Source organism: Loxodonta africana, chromosome 2 (assembly GCF_030014295.1).
Source record: "Loxodonta africana isolate mLoxAfr1 chromosome 2, mLoxAfr1.hap2, whole genome shotgun sequence".
In the NCBI taxonomy this organism is placed as follows: domain Eukaryota; kingdom Metazoa; phylum Chordata; class Mammalia; order Proboscidea; family Elephantidae; genus Loxodonta; species Loxodonta africana.
Genome location: NC_087343.1, coordinates 130979555 through 130992411, shown reverse-complemented (window position 1 = coordinate 130992411; position 12857 = coordinate 130979555). Strand labels below are relative to the sequence as shown.

Sequence of the window (12857 nt, the reverse complement as noted above, 5' to 3'; positions counted from 1 at the left end):
TTTGACTTCTTATTAACTTGGTCATATACTAAATACTGAATATGATCCAAACCTGTGTATTACCATGGACATTTAAAAGTTTTCCGTTTGGCAGTCTGCTTAGGACTGTTTCACCTTATGTTAAGGAAGTTAGATGTTAACAATTGTCATAGCTGCATGAAGTTTGAAATTTTTCATTTTTATTAATGATGAACATAAAGGCAGTTAAGATGTTCCAAGAGCTGACTATAGTTTACACAATATATTAAGCAAAATGTGCAGGAAGCAATTATAAACTATGCTTTACAGATAATGTACTTGAAGTCTGTCAGTAGTCCTGAGATACACACACAGTCATTGAAGTTGGATTTAATTGGGAAAAGAAAGGGAAAATGATTTTTGATTACTTTTTTATTTATAAATAAGGCAAAAATAAAATTGGATATTTGGCAGTCCTTAATGAGCTTCAAGTGACTTTATTTTTTAATCTTGAGTATCCTTTCATGAAATTGCTACAACCAAGGGAAGAAAATATTTTAAATAGTTAAATGGATTTTGCATTTAACTGAAATTATAAGACGTGATTATGAAAGTACATCAGGGAATATTTGAAAATGTAAATGCTACATGTGGTTGTAAATATTGCTAATTGTTATAGTAAAAGTTAAGGTTTTTAAACAGCATTAATGCCTGAAGCTACTTTATCTGCATTGAAGGAATCTTCCCTCTCCGCCCCCCCCCCCCACACACACACCCCCCCCCCGGTTCTTTTTCATCATTAGTTGGTTCCTTAACATTTGGAAACCACGCAGAATCCTGACTTGTATTGCAGGCTTCCATTTTTAAGTATCTTGCAGGATTTATCTTTATTAAAATTACTCTTCCCTCAGCCTTTCTGTCAATCTAGGAAGTATCTATCCAAAGTGTTCTCAGGTATTCAGTTGATACTCTTACCAAACCAGCGAATCTTAACGGTAATTCTTCCTCCTCAGTCTAACATTTTTTCCTACTAGCTAGCTAGCAGGATTTACCTTAATGAGTCTTCCACCTCTCTGTCATAGTAACTTAAGTGCTCATTTCCAGTCTTTCCTTGTTAAAATAAGTTTTCATTATCTAAAATATTCTGCAGTGTAACACATCGTAGAGGTTAGATTAGTTTGGGTTTAAGGGAATCTGATTTATGTTCCTCAAGCGTGTATTAATAGAAAGGTGGTTAAACACAAAGGGCCCATAATAGCAATGTGCAGTGTAAAAAAAGGAAAATTATAGTCAATGGCAAATAGGGAATGTTAATATGAAGTGATGATTTGTAAAAATTATTTAGCTCAACATAATTTATAGTACATTTGCATCAAATTTGTAATAACATCTACAAGCATCCTCGTTTTTTAATTGTTCATAAGATGATCTACTCAAAAAGGAAAGTAGAAACACTAAAAATAACTGAGCTTGGTACTCTTTAACTACTAATGTAACTGCTCAAGGTTGCTATGAAGTTAGAAAACATTACATTAGAGACAGTAGTGTCATAATTAGTGAGTTAGTGAAGTTCTAGATGAGAATTCTGTCATTGCTGCAATTATGGCTTCAGGAAAAGACACTTGTCCATCTTTACCTAAACTCACCAATAGCTGCTCTGATGAGAGTTCATACAAGGCTCCTTATAAGTAAGGATTTAAGGGTTCTGGGTTTTTCGGTCTGGGAGCTACATAGATGAGGATAATAAATTTGTGCCTCCGTTTGGCATCTATGTAGAAAACTTTATGTTCCAGAGGAAAAAAGCAGGGAACGCAAGTCTGACGTGAGTGTATAGCATATGTTCAATTCAGGAAGCAAGTTACTTACCAAATTTTTGTGACTGTGGCCAGACATTCGTTTAGGCAACAGGTAGGCCTGAAGCAAAGCATGGTACGCTGCCTCCTCCTTTAAAAACAGGTTGAAATGAACATCGTGGGCAAATTGTAAAGGACAGCATGTAATTGAAGGTATAGGTATCCAGCTGTTGGTCTTGATCTTGGTAATACTTGGGATTTAATGGATTGATTATCCGGTGAACTTCAAACGCTGGCACAGCTCTCCGTGGGACCCAGCTGCAGTGGGACCCAAAGATCACAACACAATTGCCTCCATTCCCTAGAATGATGCTGAAACAATTTTGTTCAACTCACAAGATACCCTTTCTTCTTACTTTCCTCATCTTCAGGTATACTGATGTTCATTTGCCACGGTTTTCATTAAAGCAAGGGATGATTCCAAGATACTATGTTATGCCTTGGAAGGAAAGCATGAAATTCAGGAATGTGAATATGAAGGTATGTTCCCATAAATATTCATAGTAGAAAGCCTGTACCATTTAATATGTCTATAAATACACATGGAGCCCTGGTGGTGCAGTGTTTAAGAGCTTGACTGCTAACCAAAAAGTTGGCAGTTCAAGTCCAGCAGCTGCTCTTTGAAACCCTATGGGGCGGTTTTACTATGTCCTAAAGGGTCACTATGAGTCAGAATTGACGCTACAGCAACAGGTTTGGGTTTTTTCTTGGTATGTCATTAGGTGTTGTCAAGTCAGTTCCAACTCAACAGTGATCGTATGTACAACAGTGATCGTATGATACACTGCCTGGACCACCACCATCCCTACAGTCATTGCTATGCTTGACCCCATTGTTGCAGCCATTGTGTCCGTGCATCTCGTTGACGATATTCCTCTTTTTTGCTGACCCTCTACCTTACCAAGCATGATGTCCTTCTCCAGGGACTGGTCCCTCTTAATAACATGCCCAAAGAAGTCTCACCATCCTCACTTCTAAGGAGCGTTCTGGCTGTACTTCCAAGACAGATTTGTTCGTTCTTTCAGTATTCTTCACCAACACCATAATTGAAAGACATGAATTCTTCAGTTCTTCGGCCTTCCTTGTTCATTGTCCAACTTTCACATGCACATGAGGAGATTGAAAACACCGTGGCTTGGGTCAGGCGCACATTAGTCCTTAAAGTGACATCTTTGCTTTTTAACACTTTCAAGAGGTCTTTTGCAGCAGATTTGCCCAATGCAATGTGTCATTTGATTTCTTGGCTACTGCTTCCGTGGGGGTTGTGGATCCAAGTAAAATGAAATCTTTAACAATTTCAATCTTTTCTCCATTTATCACAATGTTGCTATAAATACGCAAAAACTATTTTGATGTACTTCCATAAACTTTCAAGCAAAAGTTAAATAGCAATATCATATCCAGATAACCCAATTACAACCTTAAAATAGATTTACTGAAGGTTTTCACAATTATAGGTTCACCTTTTCCTCCACATCATGCCAACTTGCACTGAATGTTGGTAAACAGCTGAACAGAAGCAGGTGCCATTAATATTAATGCTACAGTACAGAGCATGCATTTTTAAAGTTGTACTGACTGTAGTGTTAGAGAGCCATGGGACTGCTGTGGCTAGATTTACAGATAGGACTCGTTGCCTACTCAGTGCCTTTGTTTAGTCGGTAGTTTCAAAACATTTTCCAAATTCAGATTTACCATTTTTGTGAAAAGGTGTTTATTTAAAGGAAAATAGAATATATAGAAATTCAGACTGAGATTTCAATTATGATGCTTAGTAAGAAATGTGTTTGTATAACTGATTTGCAAATTTCAAATGGTTAAGCAATTAATGTTGAATAAGAATATACTTTGCCAAGACAAGGCTGATACTACAAAATTCATTTTACGGTATGTAAAATATAGTACAAAAATATGGTTCCATTATTTTCTTAGAAAATGCATACATGCAATGTAATAAATGAAGCTGCATTTGCCCTGAGATGATTACCTCATATGTATTTTTATCTGGTATTTTGAAAACAAAAATTAAACTGAAGAAATCAAGACTCAAGTATCAGACTTAAACACTAAATTTATGTATGTTCATGTTGAGTTCCTACAGTCTTAATATTGGGCTATACTTTATGTACTTTAGTGGCTTTTTATCAAGTCATTGTTCAGTGTCATATATAACTTGGCATAATGATGATACTAGTATTTATCTTTTTCATTCCTTAGAACTGCAGGGTATAAAATCAGAAAAGAAAAACTGTTTTGAAGGCATTAGCACATTTCTTCTTGACCTTATGCTTTAGAGCTTTAATTCAGTATAATGCTTTCATAGCTGTTTTACTTTCACAAATTACATGACAGCGTTTCTCACAGCTTTTAAAATATAATTACTGGCTGGTGGGTAGAACATTCTACCTTATGGAATTACCATAGAATTAAATAAGGAAATCAAACGAAGTGAACACATTGAATAAATGCTAGCTTATGCTTTCCTTCTTTCCCTTTACCCTCACTATTTTTCCTGTGGGAGATGTGAAAACGCAGCATAAGGCTGTACCCAATAAGTCAGTAACCTCAAATGGCTGTTATTTATCCAGCAGCAGTTGCAATAGCAACGTCATATTTAATGTTTAATAGTTTTGATACTTAATAGTTAACAAAACCTTTTTTAATCACGTGTTTTAATCAGTCTTCAAGGAGTCCTTTATTATTCCCATTTTATATTGGAGCAAACTGAGTTTCATGAGGGTAAATGACTTGTACAAGGCCCTGTTATAAGTAGTAAAGCTAGAGTTCAACAATCAGTCTCCAAGTGTATCTTCCTGGGAGCCAGGTAACACTCAACAACAGAGTATCACCTTTGAAAAAGATGTTCTGTCCGCTAGACCTTCCTTTTGAACAGGAACAGTTAGAAAAACTCTTGGGAACCTTATATTTTAACCTGTCAAGAAAGCAACATTTGATGTGATATACCCAGTTTTTCTCTCTTAGCATGCAGAAGCGTGTGGGATATACACTGGCCCTTTAGAAGACTCTCTGTTTCTGAATCACAGTGAAAGGCTTTGCCATGGGGAAGATCGTAAGGTGGTCTTGAGGAAAGGCCCACCAGAAATAAAAGTTGCAGATATGCCTTTGCATTCTCCCCTCTCCAGATACCAAAGCACTGTGATTTCCCATGGCTTCAGAAGACGACTGGTCTGATGAAACAAAAATAAAGTAATAAAGTGTTTCAATGTGTGTGTGTCTCTCTCTCCCTCTCTCTTCTCCTCTCCCATCTACCTCCTCTCTTTCCGGTAGATATTTAAGTCCATTATACATTTGCATTTCATCTACAGGTTGAGTTTGTTAACAGTGTCTTAGCCTGGGTTCACTAGAGGAGCAAAACCAGTGAAGTATATAAAAATACGTGTAGAGAGAAATTTACTTCAAGGGAATGGCTGACACAATTGTGGGATCTGGAAAGTCCAAAATCTGCAGGTCAGGAGGCAGGCTGGTGGCCTCTGCTGGCTCACGGGGTTACGGGGGTTGGCAAATCCAAAATCTGCAGGCCAGGCTACAGGCCTGAGACTTCTGCAGGCTTATGTCCCAAGAACCGAAAGTCAGGCAACAAGCAGAGTGCAGGGTTGAGCTCTTGCCAGAACTTCCATTTATATACTGGAGCAGGCCACACCCCAGTCTTAGGCTCGGTACTCCAAAGAAAAAAAACCAGTTAAATGTATATATATATATAGAGAGAGAGAGAGATACCAAGGAAATGGCTCACGTGGCTGTAGAGGCTAGAAAGTCCATGGGTCAGGCTGAAGGCTTCTCCTGACCTGTGTAACTGCGGGGGCTGTCGAATCCAAGATAGGCAGGTCAGACAGCAGGGCTCTGGCTCACAGGCTATGGAAGCTGACTAATCTCAAGATTGACAGGTAAGCTGCTAGCTCAAGTCCCAAGAACCAGCTGTCAGATGAGGATCCAGAGCAAGCAAAAGCTGGTGAGCTTTGCCAGAGAGTCCACATATACTGGATGCAGGCCACACCCCAAGGGAACTCCCTTTTAACTGATTGACTCCTCATAGATCTTATCATAGAGGTAATTACGTTATATCAGATCTCATTATGGAGGTGATTACATCATTACATAGCTGCCAAACTACATCATTACTGCCAAACCACTGAGAATTATGGCCCAGCCAAGTTGACACACACAACCTTAACCATGAAACTTACCCTTTCAACTGACTGGCTGCTCACATCAAGTCACAAAATGGAAGATGATTACATTGTGTCTGCCAAATCATGGAGAGTCACAGCCTAGTCAAATTGACATAACATTAACCATCACAAAAGGCTATAAACCAATTGCATAGTTTGTAGATAAAAGCTTTAGAAAGGAAATAGGCTCTGAAAACAGCTGAGATGAAGTGGGGGAGTGAGAAAAACTGCCTCACCTTTTGCTGACATTGATTTCACATCACATAATTAAAAGCAGACTGGCCCAATCCCACCCTCTTCCCTCACTACTACCTTTCTTTCCTCCTCATCCCATTTATGATGGTTATTCCCTCCAAAATAGTTTCAGATGAGACACACTGGAATGTCAGAGTTTCAGGGTATAGAAATTATTTTTGTTACTTTTCTGACTGCCCCCAACACTTTTCTGGCCTTACCCCACCAACTCACACACCCACCAGTGTACTCTGGACACTGGTAACTATTCAACATGGTAATTAGAAGTGTTCGGCAGACAATTCCATGACATAGTTTAGCTAAGGGAGATGTACTTTTGTGTTGGTTCCATGTATCCAAATAATCAATTTGCTAGAGGAATTTTTTCACATAATTTAACAGCTAAAGAATTACCATAGCAGATCCAAGCCATGCTTCATCCAGCCAACTGCTTATATCTGGCAATAGCACCAAAGAAACTATTATACAAAGATACAGATGTCCCTCTAACATCAAATTAAAACAGAAAAAACTAAATAAATACATGTGGTGTTGGTCTCTATCAAGTCAAATACATATATACAGGGTAATTAAAAGAACACAAAATTTTTTTCTCAGTAAATAGTTTACATATGAATATGTAATCAAAATTTATAAATGTTTAAAGAAACAGTACAGTTATTTATTCAATGTTACGAATGTTCAGTATGCCCCCTTCATATTGCACAAAAACCAAACCCAGTGCCATCGAGTCGATTCCGACTCATAGTGACCTTATATGACAGGGTAGAACTGCTCCATAGAGTTTCCAAGGAGCACCTGGTGGATTCGAACTGCCAACCCTTTGGTTAGCAGCTGTAGCACTTAACCACTACGCCACCAGGGCTTCCTTCATATTGCACAGTACATAGCAATTCTCTTGTCTAATACACACCAGGCCCTTTGTAGCGTATCGTAGTGTGATGGATTGCTTTTGTGTGACCTTTTTGTGTCTTGTAACTCCCACCCAAGTGATTGGGTAAGGCCATGCAAAAAAGATCTATGGAGCCCTAATGAAAGGACGGGTCAGTTTTGCCATCTCACTAGGCTTAAAATGAGCCATTCCCAGAGGCGAAAGGAGAGGATCTCACCACTACCAAGGAAGAAGGACCAAGAGTGGAGCCCAGGATCCCTGAGCTGAGAAACTCCCAGAATCAGGAGACAGCACACTGTAAAACTGAAGACAGCGAGAAGCAGTGGCAGAGAAACAGCGGCAGGAGAGACCAGCAAGAGACCGCACAGTGGGCTTCTCAGCCCACAGAGAGAAAGCTGAGTGCCTTTGGGCAGGCAGGAGGCTTGCTGGAAGAGTCGAGTGCCTTTGGGCACTTGGTGGAGCTAGGTTTGCTGACCCACCGAGCTAGAGCTGAGTGCCTTTGGGCCAAGTCTTACTGGTGGAGTGTTGTGTCTTTGGGCACCCCAAAGTGTTACAAAGCACCTAAAAGAGCTTTGTAACACTTGCCCAAGCAGGGCCAGAGGCTGAGGGGCCAAAGAGAGGCACACCTGCAGACACAGTTGAGAAAAGGCTGTCCTGATGGAAGAACTGTATCCTGAGCATTCCTGAACCTGGACAGTAACCTATTAACGAAAAAAACCAAACCCCTTGCCCTTGAGCCGATTCCGACTTCCAGTGACCCTATAGGACTGGGTAGAAGTGCCCCATAGAGTATCCAGGAGCTGCTCTTGGATTGGAACAGCCGACATTTTGGTTAGCAGCTAAGCTCTTAACCACTGTGCCACCAAGGCTGCAAGTTACTTCCCTAATAAACTCCATAATCATGAGTATTGTCTGGGAGTTCTGTGCAGCCATTGCAGTGAATTATTGAACCCAGGAGAGAAGTGGAGAGTGCCACGGGAGGGGCGGTTGGTGTCAGAATTAGTAAAGAGGTGGAGGGAGGAGGAACGTCTGACTTCTGCCTCATTGGAATTAGCTTTGGCTGTTGATTTTCCTTCCCCCTTGTGAAGTTTTTTTTTTTTTGTGAAGTTAGAGGTCAGATGCCACCACCACACCATTTTTACACATAACATCAAAAATACTTGAAATTGCAGCCTTAGAGGAGATGTAGTGCAAATTTGAGATTCTTGGCATATCCTCACTGAAAAATAGATTATTAAATACATTTTTGAAAGCGTTAGGCCATTTTAAATTATCCTGTATATATGTATGTATGTTGTGAAGAATAGGAAGCACCAGTACAAGGGAGAGTTGCCTGGTGGACAAGGGATGCCATAATACTTTTGCTGATGGACTTTCTGAAAGGCTTCTTAGACCTCTGAAACAAACCAACCAAAAACCAGACCCAGTGCCATCAAGTCGATTCCGACTCATAGTCACCCTATACAGAGTAGAACTGCCCCATAGAGTTTCCGAGGAGCGCCTGGTGGTTTCGAACTGCTGACCCTTTGGTTAGCAGCTGTAGCACTTAGCCACCACGCCACCAGAGTTTCCAGACCTCTGAAATAGGCTTCCTTTATTAGACATAAATATTTTTATTTATTAAAAGTCTGTCCTTTGGGGAGGATTAATAGCCTTATACCTTTAAAAAAAAATAAAAACAGCCTTATTGAGATATAATTCACCGAACAATTCACCTATTTAAAGTGTACGATTCAGTGGTTTTTAGTATATTCACAGCTATGTGCAGCCATCACAAATTTTAGAACATTTTTATACCTCAAAAAGAAACCTATACCCTTTAGCTATCACCCCCAACCCTCTACCACCTCTAACTTTAAGTAACCACTAATCTACTTTCTAAGTCTATAGATTTGCCTATTTTGCACATTTCATGTAAATGGAATCATATAATATGTTGTCTTTTGTGTCTGGATTCTTTCACTTAGCATGTTTTCAAGGTTCATCCATGTTGTACCATGTATCAATACTTTATTCTTTTTTATGGTCAAATAATATTCCACTGTATAGATATATCACATTGTTCATTCATTCATCAGTTAACATTTGGGTTGTTTCTACCTTTCAGATATTATAATACTGCTATAAACATTCAGGGAACCCTGGCCGCATAGTGGTTAAGAGCTACAGCTGCTAACTAAAAGGTTGGCAGTTTGAATCCACCAGGTGCTCCTTGGAAACCCTATGTGGCAGTTCTCTGTCCTGTAGGGCTTCTACGAGTTGGAATCGACTTGATGGCAACAGGTTTGGTTTCTTGGTTTATAAACATTTGTGTGCAAGTGTTTGTGTGGATATATATTTTCATTGCTCTTGGATATATACCTAGGAATGGAATTGTTTTACTTCTTCCTTTCCAATCCGGATGCTTTTTATTTCTTTTCTTTTTTGCCTAATTGTCTGGATTAGACCTTCCAGCACAATACTGAATAGGGGTGGTGAGAGCTATGGGTTTTTCAGAGACCTTTATCAGGCTGAGGATGTTCCCTTCTAGTCCTAGTGTGTTAAATGTTTGTATGATGAGGGGTATTGAATTTTGTCACAGGATTTTTCTGTATCTATTGAGATCATCATGTGATTTTTCTTTTTTATTATTTTAGTATAGTGTGTTACACTAATCGATTTTTTGATATTAAACCAACTTTGCATACCTGAGATAAATCCCACTTGGTTGATGTATAGTTCTTTTTACACACTGCTGGATTTAGTTTGCTAGTGTTTTTTTGAGGATTTTGTATCCATAGTCATAAGTTATTTGTCTGTAGCTTTTTTGTGATGTCTTTATCTGGCTTTGGTACCAGGGTAATACTAACATCATTAAATGAGTTAGAAAATGTTTTCTCCTCTTCTGCTTTTTTTAAGAGCTTGAGAAAAATTAGTATTAATTCTTCTATACATGTTTGATGCAACTAACTAGTGAAGCCATCTGGGCCTGCTCTTTTCTTTATTAGTAGTTTTTTGATTACTAATTGAATCTCTTTACTTATTATAGGCCTGTTCAGATTGTCAGATTGTCTATTTCTTCTTGTTCCAGCGGCTGCAACAATGGGCTCAAACATAGCACCAATTGTGAGAATGGTGCAGGACCAGGCAATGTTTTGTTCTGTTGTATATAGGGTCACTATGAGTTGGAACCGACTCCACAACACCTAACAACAACATTTCTTCTCGAGTCAGTTTTAGTAATTTACATCTTTCTCGGAGTATGTGCATTTCATCTAAGCATGCAAGTGTTTATACTGTAGTAGTTCTTTATAATCCTTTTTATTTCTTTAAGGTTGTAGTAATGTCTCACTTTCATTCCCGATTCTAGTTATGTGAGTCTTCTCTCGTTTTTTCTTCATCAATCCAGTCTAAGGTGTCATCATGGATTGAATAGATGTGTCAACATGGCTAGGCCACGATTCCCAGGCTGTGTGGTTGTCCTCCATTTTGTGATCTGATGTAATCTTCCTATGTGCTGTAAATCCCAATCTCTACCTGTGGATAATGAGGCAAGATTAGGTTATGTTAAAGCGGATTAGGGTGGGGTACAACACCCTTACTCTGGTCCCAGCCCTGATCCAAGGCAAGGGAAGTTTCTCTGGGGTATGACCTGCATCACATTTTATTTCACAAGAGATAAAGGGAAAGAGAAATGAGCAGAGAGATCCGGACCTCAAACCACCAAGAAAGAAGTGCTGGGAATGGAGTGTATTCTTTGGACCCTGGATGCCTGTCCTGAGAAGCTCCTAGGCCAGGGGAAGATTGATGACAAGGACCTTCCCCCAGAACCAACAGAGAAAGCCATCTCTGGGAGCCGGCACCCTGAATTCGGATTTCTAGCTTCCTCAGCTGTCAGAGACTAAATTTATCTTTGTTAAAGCCATCCATTTGCACTAGATAGCTAAGACAGGCGTTATAGGTTTGTATGTGTTCCCCAGAAAGATATGCTGAAGTCCTAACTGCCCCTGGTGTTGTGAATGTGACCTTATTTGAAACTAGGATCTTTGCAGATAGAACTAGTTAAATTAATATGAAGTCATACTGGAGTAGGGTGGGTCCTAATCCCTTTATGAAAGGTGTCCTTATAAGAAAGTAGAGATGCAGGGGGAAGATGTCCATGAGAACATGGAGGCAGAAACCACAAACCAAGGAACCCCTCAGACCACCAGAAGCTAGTGCAAAGGAAGGATGTTCCTGCAAAGCTTTCAGAGAGACTAGCCCTGTCAACTCGGTAATTTCAGACTTCTAGTCTCCAGAACTGTGAGAAAATCCATTTCTATTTTTTAAGCCACCCAGTTTGTGGTACTTTGTTACAGTAAGCCTGGGAACCTAATACATAAGCATTTGTCAATCTTACTGATCTTTCCAAAGAATCAGCTTTAAGGTTCATTGATTTTCCTCCCTTTTATTTTTATTCCCTATTTCAATAATTTCCAATCTTATCTTTATTATTTCATAGTCAAAATTGACTTGATGGCAATGGATTTGGTGGTGTTTTTGTTTGTTTTCCTTTATTGTTTCCATCCCTGCTTCCTCTCGGTTTGGTTTGCTCTTTTTCCCCCAGGGTCTTATGATGGAAACTTAGGTTATTGATTTGTCTTTGACTTTCAGCATTTTGACTCTGATGTGTTGGTAGATCCCTTTGAGTTTATCCTACTAGGAGTTTGTAAATTTGGGAGGTTTTCAGACATGATTTCTTTGATGTTTTTTCTGCTCCTTTCTCTCTCTGTTCTCTCAATACATGTATATTAGTGTGCTTAATGGCATCCCACATTTTTATAAGGTTCTGTTCATTTTTCTTCATAATTTTTTTCTATGTTCTTCAGATTACATGAAAATGTCTAACAGTCTCTCTTGAAATTCATAATTTCTCCTGTCAGTTTAAACATACTTCTGAGGCCTCCCTTCCCAAGGGAATTTTTTTTACTTCAGTATTGTACTTTTCAATTTCAGAGTTTCCATTTGGTTCTTTCTTACAATTTCTCTTTATTGATTAAAATTTCTATTTGATGCAACATTGTCATCATACCTTCTCTTACTTTGATTATGATTTCGTTTAGTTCTCTGAACATACTTATGATGATTGCTTTGAAGACTTTGTTAAATATGACATCCGTTCATCTGGTAGTTTTCTATTGCCTGTTTTTTCCCTGTGCGGGGATAGTAATTCCCTGTTTTTCTTTGTATGGCTCATAATTTTTGTCAGACATTGGATATTTTAAATACGTATTGTAGCAACTCTTAGTACTGATCTCTCCCCACTTTTCAGGACTTGTTATTGTTATTTGCTTGTGTGTTGTATAGTGACTGGCTGGATTATTATAATAAAGTCTAATCCCCCCTCCCTGCCCCCAGTGTTAAGCCTCTTATGTTGCTAAGCGTGCAGCCTGGGGTATGCCTACAGTCATCCTGGGTAACAGTGGTTTTGGTAGGGCTGTCTTTGACTGCCTCTTCCTGTCCACACCCAGCTTTTAAATTCCACTAATTGCAGGCCCCATTGTTTTCAGCAATGCTCTGGGGGCATGAATTCCTCCAAAGACTAATCTCATCAAATTTTGGCTTCTTTCAAGGGATACTCCCTAAGGCCAGTGTTTGAGATTCTGACCTCAGGAGGACTCCTACCAGCTGTCTCTTTCTTCATTGCTCTATGACAAACTAACTGACCTATATACTTTAGCCTCTATCTCC

The 12857-nt window shown here is 39.2% G+C and overlaps 1 protein-coding gene across 1 annotated transcript; it reads left to right on the top strand.

Annotated features, from left to right (window-relative positions):
* The first annotated feature begins 565 nt into the window (after positions 1-565).
* SPMIP10 (sperm microtubule inner protein 10) lies at positions 566-10195 on the top strand. Its single transcript, XM_003404466.4, has 3 exons — positions 566-1646; positions 2183-2291; positions 4794-10195. The coding sequence occupies exons 1-3, from the start codon at positions 1561-1563 to the stop codon at positions 5001-5003; spliced, it is 405 nt and encodes a 134-aa protein (XP_003404514.1). The 5' UTR covers positions 566-1560; the 3' UTR covers positions 5004-10195.
* Positions 10196-12857: the final 2662 nt, after the last annotated feature.

Coding starts and splice junctions, on each gene's coding strand:
- SPMIP10 (XM_003404466.4), top strand. CDS start 1,561: ATGGCTTCAGGAAAAGACACTTGTCCATCTTTACCTAAACTCACCAAT. Junction 1,647..2,182: donor TCATACAAGGCTCCTTATAA/GTAAGGATTTAA, acceptor CCTCATCTTCAG/GTATACTGATGTTCATTTGC. Junction 2,292..4,793: donor TCAGGAATGTGAATATGAAG/GTATGTTCCCAT, acceptor TTTCTCTCTTAG/CATGCAGAAGCGTGTGGGAT.